The sequence below is a fragment of the Oncorhynchus mykiss genome, chromosome 16 (assembly GCF_057628025.1).
Source record: "Oncorhynchus mykiss isolate SJ-2025 chromosome 16, ASM5762802v1, whole genome shotgun sequence".
Lineage (NCBI taxonomy): Eukaryota > Metazoa > Chordata > Actinopteri > Salmoniformes > Salmonidae > Oncorhynchus > Oncorhynchus mykiss.
In genome coordinates, this window is record NC_143037.1 from 3952501 (window position 1) to 3965401 (window position 12901).

A 12901-nucleotide genomic window follows, 5' to 3' on the forward strand; every position below is an offset into this window, starting at 1 on the left:
AATAACCCCATACAGTAATAACCCCCATACAGTAATAACCCCCATACAGTACAGTAATAACCCCATACAGTAATAACCCCCATAAAGTACAGTAATAACCCCCATACAGTACAGTAATAACCCCATGCAGTAATAACCCCCATACAGTACAGTAATAACCCCATACAGTACAGTAATAACCCCCCTTACAGTAATAACCCCCATACGGTACAGTAATAACCCCATACAGTAATAACCCCATACAGTACAGTAATAACCCCCATACAGTACAGTAATAACCCCCATACGGTACAGTAATAACCCCATACAGTAATAACCCCATACAGTACAGTAATAACCCCCATACAGTACAGTAATAACGCCATACAGTACAGTAATAACCCCCATACAGTACAGTAATAACCCCCATACAGTGCAGTAATAATTCCATACAGTAATAACCCCCATACAGTACTGTAATAACCCCCATAAAGTACAGTAATAACCCCCTTACAGTAATAACCCACATACCATAATAACCCCATACAGTAATAACCCCCATACAGTAATAACCCCCATACAGTAATAACCCCCATACAGTAATAACCCCCATACAGTACAGTAATAACCCCCATACAGTACAGTAATAACCCCCATACAGTACAGTAATATCCCCCATACAGTACAGTAATATCCCCCATACAGTACAGTAATATCCCCCATACAGTACAGTAATATCCCCCATACAGTACAGTAATAACCCCCATACAGTACAGTAATAACCCCATACAGTACAGTAATAACCCCCCTTACAGTAATATCCCCCATACAGTACAGTAATAACCCCGTAACCCAATTAATTAAAATCTTAATTAAACATAACAGTAGCCAGGGGCATGCAGGCGGGGGGACAGGGAGGCTGAGGGCAGTCTGGAAACACACATACACACACACACACGCACGCACGCACACACACACACACACACACACACACACACACACACACACACACACACACACACACACACACACACACACACACACACACACACACACACACACACACTCACACACACACACACACACAAACAGGCAGTGATTAGCGGAGGAGGGCAGGGGACCACTCCAGGGCCTGATTACCCAATGCGCTGCCCTGCTCTGCTGGCACACAAACCCAGCTAATGTATTTAATTAATAAATGCATTTTATTTTGGAGCGATATTGCGTGGCACCAGCCCAGCTCACACGGAATGGCCAGGGGTTACCGTGGGAAACGTAGCAGTACAGCTGTCACTGATTGGACTGGATGGGAAGAGGCGGTTTGGGGTATTAGTGACAAGGACGAGGTCATGGGGCTGGTTTATACATCTCAAGTGGTTGAGTAGCCCTAGGAGGCAGACATAGACGGCCATGGCTTCCCCCTGCAGGGACTGGATGGTTTGTACGGAGGCCTCAAGCATGGTGTTCTACTGGGAATGGATATATCACCAGGCTAGGTCTCTGTCCACAGAGACTGTCTATATTACCAGGCTAGGTCTCTGTCCACAGAGACTGTCTATATTACCAGGCTAGGTCTCTGTCCACAGGGACTGGCTATATTACCAGGCTAGGTGTCTGTCCACAGGGACTGTCTATATTACCAGGCTAGGTCTCTGTCCACAGGGACTGGCTATATTACCAGGCTAGGTCTCTGTCCACAGGGACTGTCTATATCACCAGGCTATCACCCAGCAGCATCAGGCTAGACAAGTCTGACTACATTACCCAGCAGCACCAGGCTAGACAGGTCTGACTACAGTACCCAGCAGCACCAGGCTAGACAGGTCTGACTACAGTACCCATCAGCACCAGGCTAGACAGGTCTGACTACATTACCCAGCAGCACCAAACTAGACAGGTCTGACTACAGTACCCATCAGCACCAGGCTAGGTCTGGTCTGACTACATTACCCAGCAGCACCAGGCTAGACTGGTCTGACTACAGTACCCAGCAGCACCAGGCTAGACAGGTCTGACTACAGTACCCAGCAGCACCTAACTATACAGGTCTGACTACAGTACCCAGCAGCACCAGGCTAGGTCTGATCTGACTACATTACCCAGCAGCACCAGGCTAGACAGGTCTGACTACAGTACCCATCATCACCAGGCTAGACAGGTCTGACTACATTACCCATCATCACCAGGCTAGACAGGTCTGACTACAGTACCCAGCAGCACCAGGCTAGACAGGTCTGACTACCGTACCCATCAGCACCAGGCTAGACAGGTCTGACTACAGTACCCATCAGCACCAGGCTAGACAGGTCTGACTACATTACCCAGCAGCACCGAACTATACAGGTCTGACTACAGTACCCAGCAGCACCAGACTAGACAGGTCTGACTACAGTACCCAGCAGCACCGAACTATACAGGTCTGACTACAGTACCCAGCAGCACCGAACTATACAGGTCTGACTACAGTACCCAGCAGCACCGAACTATACAGGTCTGACTACAGTACCCAGCAGCACCGAACTATACAGGTCTGACTACAGTACCCAGCAGCACCAGGCTAGACAGGTCTGACTACAGTACCCAGCAGCACCGAACTATACAGGTCTGACTACAGTACCCAGCAGCACCGAACTATACAGGTCTGACTACAGTACCCAGCAGCACCAGGCTAGGTCTGATCTGACTACATTACCCAGCAGCACCAGGCTAGACAGGTCTGACTACATTACCCAGCAGCACCGAACTATACAGGTCTGACTACAGTACCCAGCAGCACCAGACTAGACAGGTCTGACTACAGTACCCAGCAGCACCGAACTATACAGGTCTGACTACAGTACCCAGCAGCACCGAACTATACAGGTCTGACTACAGTACCCAGCAGCACCGAACTATACAGGTCTGACTACAGTACCCAGCAGCACCAGGCTAGACAGGTCTGACTACAGTACCCAGCAGCACCGAACTATACAGGTCTGACTACAGTACCCAGCAGCACCGAACTATACAGGTCTGACTACAGTACCCAGCAGCACCGAACTATACAGGTCTGACTACAGTACCCATCATCACCAGGCTAGACAGGTCTGACTACAGTACCCAGCAGCACCAGGCTAGACAGGTCTGACTACAGTACCCAGCAGCACCGAACTATACAGGTCTGACTACAGTACCCATCATCACCAGACTAGACAGGTCTGACTACAGTACCCAGCAGCACCGAACTATACAGGTCTGACTACAGTACCCAGCAGCACCGAACTATACAGGTCTGACTACAGTACCCAGCGGCACCAGGCTAGGTCTGGTCACCAAACTAAAGTGGCAGCTGTCGTACCAGGGACGACTGAACTGGTCCTCCAGGCCAAGCCATGGAAGCCTCTCTGCCCTCCCTATGTATCCCTGGCTGCCACTGAGACACATTCATCAAAAGCCCAAGTTGAGAAGACAGACGAATGTTTAATCAATAAGGCATGAGAACCCGGAAACTATCGTATGAATAACTCCCGATTTAAGGGCTGTTCTTAGGCCCGAGGCGAAACTAAGGAGGGTGTCTGTCACGATAAATCCGGATTCGATGGCCTTACTGCTTTTGTAAAATGGCTGCCAACATATTAAAAAAAGATTAACAACAGGTTTTCATTCATGTTATTTTACTGAGTAAATTTGTTTTTATTTCATCCTTCCACCAGATTATATAGTTTGGGCGAAAGCCAGTTATTTCTGAAGTTGCTAGCCGAACAGGCTGGTCGGTAGTTACTATGCTAAATAAATCATCGACGTGTAGCTAGCTAGCAGAGGTAAAATGCTGACGAGAGACAAGAAATAAGAAATAATGATTTTTATAAATAGGCAACAACCAGATGATTAGCGAGTCCATGGGATAGCTATCGAGGCTAGCTAGGCTACTTCTTCCTTTGCTAGCGAAAGCTAACACACAATCACATGAAGCAGATGAAATGACCTGCATGTCTGTGTATTTTCACTCGTTTTTTGTTCCCACTCTTATTTTTTATTGCCATTTCCTTGGATATATCCTATTATAATGATCCTGATAAATTAAATGTGCATTGCCCAGAGAAGCTGTCACTCGTTACGTTCATATGCATGTTACGGTGGAGAGATTACAAACAAATAAACATATTGCGCAGGTCGGAGAGGCAGACCGCAACGTTTAGACAAACCCCAACTGTTGCAAACCAATGCTAGGGTAAGTAGCATGGGGAAATATTGTCTAAATGCTAAGGGGAGATTCAGTTTGTAAATTGCCTGGCTGGGCTATGGGACAGTGAATGCGCGTTGATAAATCAAATGGAACTGTTAATAGGTATTATCCCGGAATTGTGGCGAATAACGCCCTGCTATCAACCAATCAGCATCCAGGGTTCAAACAACACATTTTATAATTTTATAATTTACACACCCCCTCCACCCCTTATAAATTTGTATGCCCATATATGGTAATAAGTCACACCAATGATTTGAGGGCACCGATCAATACCCAAGATACTCAACTTTCTGCAGACACTTTGCTTTTGCAGATAAAGGCTATCGTTCTCACACCAGACTGAACTGAATAAAAACAAAATCACATAGGGTCTCCAAATATGGCGTCTTTACGTTTAAGAGGTTTTAAGAAGCCTAATATGTAAACTAATGCTTACGTTCACCCACGTCAGCTCTCTGTCTTCAAGAGGGACATTATAAACAGGGGTTGTGTTGTTGAGGATGGTTGTATTGAGTTTGCAGACCTAGTAACGTACCCTGTCATCTCAGATCTCAGATCTGGTTCCTACCATCGTTGTTTATGCATAGGAGTTGGCTATTCAGCACCAACAGACCTGGGACAAAAGACCCCAGCCACCCCCAGTCATAGACTGTTCTCTCTTCTACCCGGACTATTTGCATTGTGTGCCCTGTTGGGGAATAATCTGAATTAGTTGGTAACATAGATGTTTTATATTCATCATATGTTTGTAAGTTACTTCTCATCAGAATGTTATTTGTATAATACTGTGGCGGGGTTTGCAGTATCTGTTCTCTGTCATGACTAAGTTACTTGGGCCGCAGAGAGGGGAGAGGTCAAGCGTGTATCTCTTGGTTCCACAATGTCTGTGTGCCAGTCAATGTGTCTCTGTGATCTTGTCAAGATAGGATGGATTTGATATATGCCTGTTGATATGGAGGATTTGTTTATGGTTCTGAGTTTGAGAAAATAACATAGTTTAGGAGACAAAGCTGAACGATAAATTATGGCCTATGCTGTCTGGATATGTGTGTCTTTGCTATAAAGGATCTCGGTTGCAATGTGTAAGGGTCTCTCAGAGAATTCATTGATAGACACTGAATTGATCTGAGAGTCACAGGGTTGTGATGGACCTCATATAATTAAAGATGGACTTTGTGATAACTCTGACTTGTGTGTGGTTTGCTCTCATGATTTGGTAAATACAGGAAATTTCCACGACAGCCCCCCCCCAGCCCCTCTTTTACGCTGCTGCTACCCTCAGTTCATCATATATGCACAGTCACTTTAACGATACCTACATGTACATAAAACCTCAATCAGCCTGACTAACCGGTGTCTGTATAGAGCCTTGCTACTAACAGGTGTCTGTATAGAGCCTTGCTACTAACAGGTGTCTGTATAGAGCCTTATTACTAACAGGTGTCTGTATAGAGCCTTATTACTAACAGGTGTCTGTATAGAGCCTTGCTACTAACAGGTGTCTGTATAGAGCCTTATTACTAACAGGTGTCTGTATAGAGCCTTATTACTAACAGGTGTCTGTATAGAGCCTTGCTACTAACAGGTGTCTGTATAGAGCCTTATTACTAACAGGTGTCTGTATAGAGCCTTGCTACTAACAGGTGTCTGTATAGAGCCTTGCTACTAACAGGTGTCTGTATAGAGCCTTGCTACTAACAGGTGTCTGTATAGAGCCCTGCTACTAACAGGTGTCTGTATAGAGCCCTGCTACTAACAGGTGTCTGTATAGAGCCCTGCTACTAACAGGTGTCTGTATAGAGCCCTGCTACTAACAGGTGTCTGTATAGAGCCCTGCTACTAACAGGGGTCTGTATAGAGCCCTGCTACTAACAGGTGTCTGTATAGAGCCCTGCTACTAACAGGTGTCTGTATAGAGCCCTGCTACTAACAGGTGTCTGTATAGAGCCCTGCTACTAACAGGTGTCTGTATAGAGCCCTGCTACTAACAGGTGTCTGTATAGAGCCCTGCTACTAACAGGTGTCTGTATAGAGCCCTGCTACTAACAGGTGTCTGTATAGAGCCCTGCTACTAACAGGTGTCTGTATAGAGCCCTGCTACTAACAGGTATAGAGCCCTGCTACTAACAGGTGTCTGTATAGAGCCCTGCTACTAACAGGTGTCTGTATAGAGCCCTGCTACTAACAGGTGTCTGTATAGAGCCTTGGTACTGTTTTTTCAAATATCTTTCTACTGTTGTTTTATTTCTTTACCTACACACACACACACACACACACACACACACACATACCTTTTTTTTGGCACCATTGGTTAGAGCCTGTAAGTAAGCAGGTCTACTACACCTGTTGTATTAGGCGCACGTGACAAATACACTTTGAGACTACACCTAATCTATACAGACTACACCTAATCTATACAGACTACACCTAATCTATACAGACTACACCTAATCTATACAGCACCAACAGACTACACCTAATCTATACAGCACCAACAGACTACACCTAATCTATACAGCACCAACAGACTACACCTAATCTATACAGCACCAACAGACCTGGGACAACAGACTACACCTAATCTATACAGCACCAACAGACCTGGGACAACAGACTACACCTAATCTATACAGCACCAACAGGCTACACCTAATCTATCCCTGTGTTGTCTGTTCTTGTTTCCAGGGCTGTCTGATTCTGAGTGATGAGCTGAACCACACCTCACTGATCTTGGGGGCCAGGTTGTCAGGGGCAACTATTTGGGTGTTTAAGCACAACAGTAAGTAGACATACTCTCAAACTAAAGTACTCAACCCCAACACATCTCTCTGCTCAAACCCCAACACACCTCTCTACTCAAACCCCAACACATCTCTCTGCTCAAACCCCAACACATCTCTCTGTTCAAACCCCAACACATCTCTCTGCTCAAACCCCAACACATCTCTCTGCTCAAACCCCAACACATCTCTCTGTTCAAACCCCAACACATCTCTCTGCTCAAACCCCAACACATCTCTCTGCTCAAACCCCAACACATCTCTCTGTTCAAACCCCAACACATCTCTCTGCTCAAACCCCAACACATCTCTCTGCTCAAACCCCAACACATCTCTCTGTTCAAACCCCAACACATCTCTCTGCTCAAACCCCAACACATCTCTCTCTGTTTTGTGGTGGAAGACTCATTCTGATTGGCTGGTCCAGGCTCCCCATTAGCTGGCCCTATACCCTCCCAGGCCCATCCATGGCTGCACCCCTGCCCAGTCATGTGAAATCCATGGATTGGGGCCTAATGAATTTATGTCAATTGACTGCTTTCCTCATATGAACTGTAGGAAAATATTTGAAATTGTTGCACGTTGAGTTGATATGCTGGTTCACTGTAGACACCTCACATCTCTTAGAGGAAAACGGTGCTATCCTCTCCCCAGGTGTCCAATGTGTTCTTTGTTCGGCTGGGTGATGTTGTTGGGTAGAAACATGGTTGAGATTGGCACTTTATTAACTATGGTTTTTGACCAGGGCTCTGTAGGGAACAGGGTGCCTTTCAGCCGTCATCTCCCTCTCGGGAACAGTAGACAAGACAGATGAGTTTATCCGACGTCTGCTGTAAACCTCGGTCTGTAATGTGTCCTGATTGGTACAAGCAGAACCAGTTAATTAAGGGGGCTGCCCTCGGGGCCTCAGAGCAGCCTCACAGCAGACCTGTCCCCGCAGGGACTCTGACTGAGCTGAAGCCTCAGGCACCAGCTGACCCCCCCCCCCCCCCCACCCCTCCTCCACTACCATATCTCTCCTCCGTCCATGTCCATCCAACACTAGACTGAATGAAACACAGGCTGAGATTCAATATGGTTAACACATGGGTCTACTACTGAAGTGGACATTTGTTACAGTTCAGTCTGTCAGCAATGGGACTTTTTACAAATTATTATACATGCCACAATGTTTACAATGTGTGCCCGACAACGCCCCACTACACCCCATTGCCATTGTGATTGTGATTGAATTGGTGTGTAAAGGTTTTGATCCACTGGCCACTGTGGCAGGTAGATAAAAAATATATACCAGCCACATTTTTACCAGTCAATATATATATATATATTCATAATTATTATATATATGTTTTCTTCATAATTATTATATATATGTTTTCTTCATAATTATTATATATATGTTTTAAATGTATTAGTATGCTTTTTGTTTCAAAAACAATATATATATTACTACACTCAACAAAAATATCAACGCAACATGCAACAATTTTAAAGATTTTACTGAGTTACAGTTCATATAATGAAATCAGTCCATTTAAATCAATTCATTAGGTCCTAATCTATGGATTTCACATGACTGGGCAGGGGCACAGCCATGGGTGGGCCTGGGAGGGCATAGTCCCACCCACTTGGCAGCCAAGCCCACCCACTGTGGAGCCAGGCCCAGCCAATCAGAATGCATTTTTCCCCACAAAAGGTGTTTTTTACAGACAGGAATTCTCCTCAGAACCCCCACCCCTTCCTTTAGTGTAGAACGAAGTAATGGGGATATATTGCTGAATTTCATTTCATTTTTTTGTGACCTGCGTTTTTTAAACAATTTATGTTCAAATAAGTAATTTAGATACAATAGTAAAAACATGTGCATGATGTGCTCCTAAAGTAGAAATGTAAAAACTCACAAATAAATCCAGGCGAACAATGACTCAACGTTTTTATTCTGGGGAGCGATCCATCAAACGCAATCATTAGCTGGGACGAATATTTCCAGCTGGCACCTTTTTAAAAGGGGGACAGGTCGTTACCGTGGTAACTCGAACACTCGCTTGTCTGCGACGAAGAAGAAGAAGAAGAAGAAGAAGAATCTCCCAACTGCGATGACCCCCGAGCAGCAACTCAAACTAACATTGGAACAACAACCAAAGCGTTTGAACGAAACGATGCAACTAGCCAGAATAAAGTCAGACTTTTTACTAGTTGCCCTTCAGGTTAATACGACCAACGTCTACAATGTGGTCTTCGGATAAATAAAAACAACGGTTCCCAAATGCTGTGTGTGAAAACGGGGCCGGTGAAATAGACGTTCTTATCCGCCAATGACAAAATCTACCCGCATATGGTTCATCTCCAGCCCTGCCCATCACCTAGTCTGAGAGGCTCGACTCGCGAAGGTGGCCTGTCTCTGTTTGTTTATCTCTGTGTGTAGTAATATGTGTGTCTCTCTGTGTGTGGTAGGAAACTGTGTGTCTCTCTGTGTGTAGGAAACTGCGTGTCTCTCTGTGTGTGTAGGAAACCGTGTGTCTCTCTGTGTGTGTAGGAAACTGTGTGTCTCTGTGTGTGTAGGAAACTGTGTGTCTCTATGTGTGGGAAACTGTGTGTCTCTCTGTGTGTGTAGGAAACTGTGTGTCTCTGTGTGTGTAGGAAACTGTGTGTCTCTCTGTGTGTGTAGGAAACTGTGTGTCTCTGTGTGTGTAGGAAACTGTGTGTCTCTCTGTGTGTGTAGGAAACTGTGTGTCTCTCTGTGTGTGTAGTAAACTGTGTGTCTCTCTGTGTGTGTAGGAAACTGTGTGTCTCTGTGTGTGTAGGAAACTGTGTGTCTCTCTGTGTGTGTAGGAAACTGTGTGTCTCTGTGTGTGTAGGAAACTGTGTGTCTCTCTGTGTGTGTAGGAAACTGTGTGTCTCTCTGTGTGTGTAGTAAACTGTGTGTCTCTCTGTGTGTGTAGGAAACTGTGTGTCTCTCTGTGTGTGTAGTAATCTGTGTGTGTAGTAAACTGTATGTGTCTCTGTGTGTAAGAAACTGTGTGTCTCTCTGTGTGTGTAGTAATCTGTGTGTGCCTCTCTGTGTGTGTAGTAAACTGTGTGTGTGTCTCTCTGTATGTGTAGTAATCTGTGTGTGTAGTAATCTGTGTGTCTCTGTGTGTGTGTAGTAATCTGTGTGTGTCTCTCTGTGTGTGTAGTAATCTGTGTGTGCCTCTCTGTGTGTGTAGTAAACTGTGTGTGTGTCTCTCTGTATGTGTAGTAATCTGTGTGTGTAGTAATCTGTGTGTCTCTGTGTGTGTGTAGTAATCTGTGTGTGTCTCTCTGTGTGTGTAGTAAAATGTGTGTCTCTCTGTGTGTGTGTAGTAATCTGTGTGTCTCTCTAGCAGATAGACAGAGAAACAGGCTGTGGTGTAGGTAGGTACCTGTTCTTAATATTTAGATTACTTTTGGTATTTACAGTGGTACTGTGGAATAGAGTTCCATGTAGTCATGGCTCTATGTAGTACTGTGGAATAGAGTTCCATGTAGTCATGTCTCTATGTAGTACTGTGGAATAGAGTTCCATGTAGTCATGGCTCTATGTAGTACTGTGGAATAGAGTTCCATGTAGTCATGGCTCTATGTAGTACTGTGGAATAGAGTTCCATGTAGTCATGGCTCTATGTAGTACTGTGGAATAGAGTTCCATGTAGTCATGGCTCTATGTAGTACTGTGGAATAGAGTTCCATGTAGTCATGGCTCTATGTAGTACTGTGGAATAGAGTTCCATGTAGTCATGGCTCTATGTAGTACTGTGGAATAGAGTTCCATGTAGTCATGGCTCTATGTAGTACTGTGGAATAGAGTTCCATGTAGTCATGGCTCTATGTAGTACTGTGGAATAGAGTTCCATGTAGTCATGGCTCTATGTAGTACTGTGGAATAGAGTTCCATGTAGTCATGGCTCTATGTAGTACTGTGGAATAGAGTTCTATGTAGTCATGTCTCTATGTAGTACTGTGGAATAGAGTTCCATGTAGTCATGTCTCTATGTAGTACTGTGGAATAGAGTTCCATGTAGTCATGGCTCTATGTAGTACTGTGGAATAGAGTTCCATGTAGTCATGTCTCTATGTAGTACTGTGGAATAGAGTTCCATGTAGTCATGGCTCTATGTAGTACTGTGGAATAGAGTTCCATGTAGTCATGGCTCTATGTAGTACTGTGGAATAAAGTTCCATGTAGTCATGGCTCTATGTAGTACTGTGGAATAGAGTTCCATGTAGTCATGGCTCTATGTAGTACTGTGGAATAGAGTTCCATGTAGTCATGGCTCTATGTAGTACTGTGGAATAGAGTTCCATGTAGTCATGGCTCTATGTAGTACTGTGGAATAGAGTTCCATGTCGTCGGTATGACTTTTACCACTTGACCAAATAGAGTTGATCAACACTGCCATCTAGTGGTAAAACCACCCTAACTGCAGTATCAATCCCTTCTAGAAGCCCATGCATTTATCCAACAATTCTTACAGTGCAACAATGTATGATCCCTGCCTAATTAAACCCACAGTCGTTCTCTTGCCAACACAGCTATATATCCACTACTGGTAATTTCCCAGAGACCTCCACACTAGGCTCAGTCAGCAAAATAAGAAGAATTTGGTCAGTGCTCATGTTTGTCCTATTTCACACAAGTACAAGTGTGTATTAATACGTGTGTGTGAATTCAAAATGTTTTTTTCTTCATATCCCAATTCCCCCACTATGTAGGGAACACTATGTAGGGAACACTATGTAGGGAACACTATGTAGGGAACACTAAACAGGGAACACTATACAGGGAACACTATGTAGGGAACACTATGTAGGTAACACTATGTAGGGAACACTATGTAGGGAACACTATGTAGGTAACACTATATAGGGAACACTATGTAGGGAACACTATGTAGGGAACACTATACAGGGAACACTATACAGGGAACACTATGTAGGGAACACTATGTAGGGAACACTATACAGGGAACACTATGTAGGGAACACTATGTAGGGAACACTATGTAGGTAACACTATACAGGGAACACTATGTAGGGAACACTATACAGGGAACACTATGTAGGGAACACTATGTAGGGAACACTATACAGGGAACACTATGTAGGGAACACTATACAGGGAACACTATGTAGGGAACAATATGTAGGTAACACTATGTAGGGAACACTATGTAGGGAACACTATGTAGGTAACACTATACAGGGAACACTATGTAGGGAACACTATACAGGGAACAATATGTAGGGAACACTATGTAGGGAACACTATGTAGGGAACACTATGTAGGGAACACTATACAGGGAACACTATGTAGGGAACACTATGTAGGGAACACTATGTAGGGAATACTATGTAGGGAACACTATGTAGGGAACACTATGTAGGGAACACTATGTAGGGAACACTATACAGGGAACACTATGTAGGGAACACTATGTAGGGAACACTATATAGGGAACACTATGTAGGGAACACTATACAGGGAACACTATGTAGGGAACACTATACAGGGAACACTATGTAGGGAACACTATGTAGGGAACACTATGTAGGGAACACTATACAGGGAACACTATGTAGGGAACACTATAAAGGGAACACTATGTAGGGAACACTATACAGGGAACACTATGTAGGGAACACTATGTAGGGAACACTTTAAAGGGAACACTATGTAGGGAACACTATATAGGGAACACTATGTAGGGAACACTATAAAGGGAACACTATGTAGGGAACACTATAAAGGGAACACTATGTAGGGAACACTATGTAGGGAACACTATGTAGGGAACACTATGTAGGGAACACTATGTAGGGAACACTATGTAGGGAACACTATAAAGGGAACACTATGTAGGGAACACTATGTAGGGAACACTATGTAGGGAACAC

General features: G+C 44.4%; 1 protein-coding gene across 2 annotated transcripts in view; it reads left to right on the plus strand.

Annotated features, from left to right (window-relative positions):
* sptlc3 (serine palmitoyltransferase, long chain base subunit 3) overlaps positions 1 to 12901 on the plus strand; it is a 95997-nt gene that overhangs the window by 58083 nt on the left and 25013 nt on the right. For both annotated transcript variants that reach the window (XM_036945981.2, XM_090201765.1), the window contains exon 6: positions 6893 to 6986. In XM_036945981.2, the coding sequence (XP_036801876.2) occupies positions 6893 to 6986 (94 nt within the window). The remainder of the gene's footprint in view (positions 1 to 6892; positions 6987 to 12901) is intronic.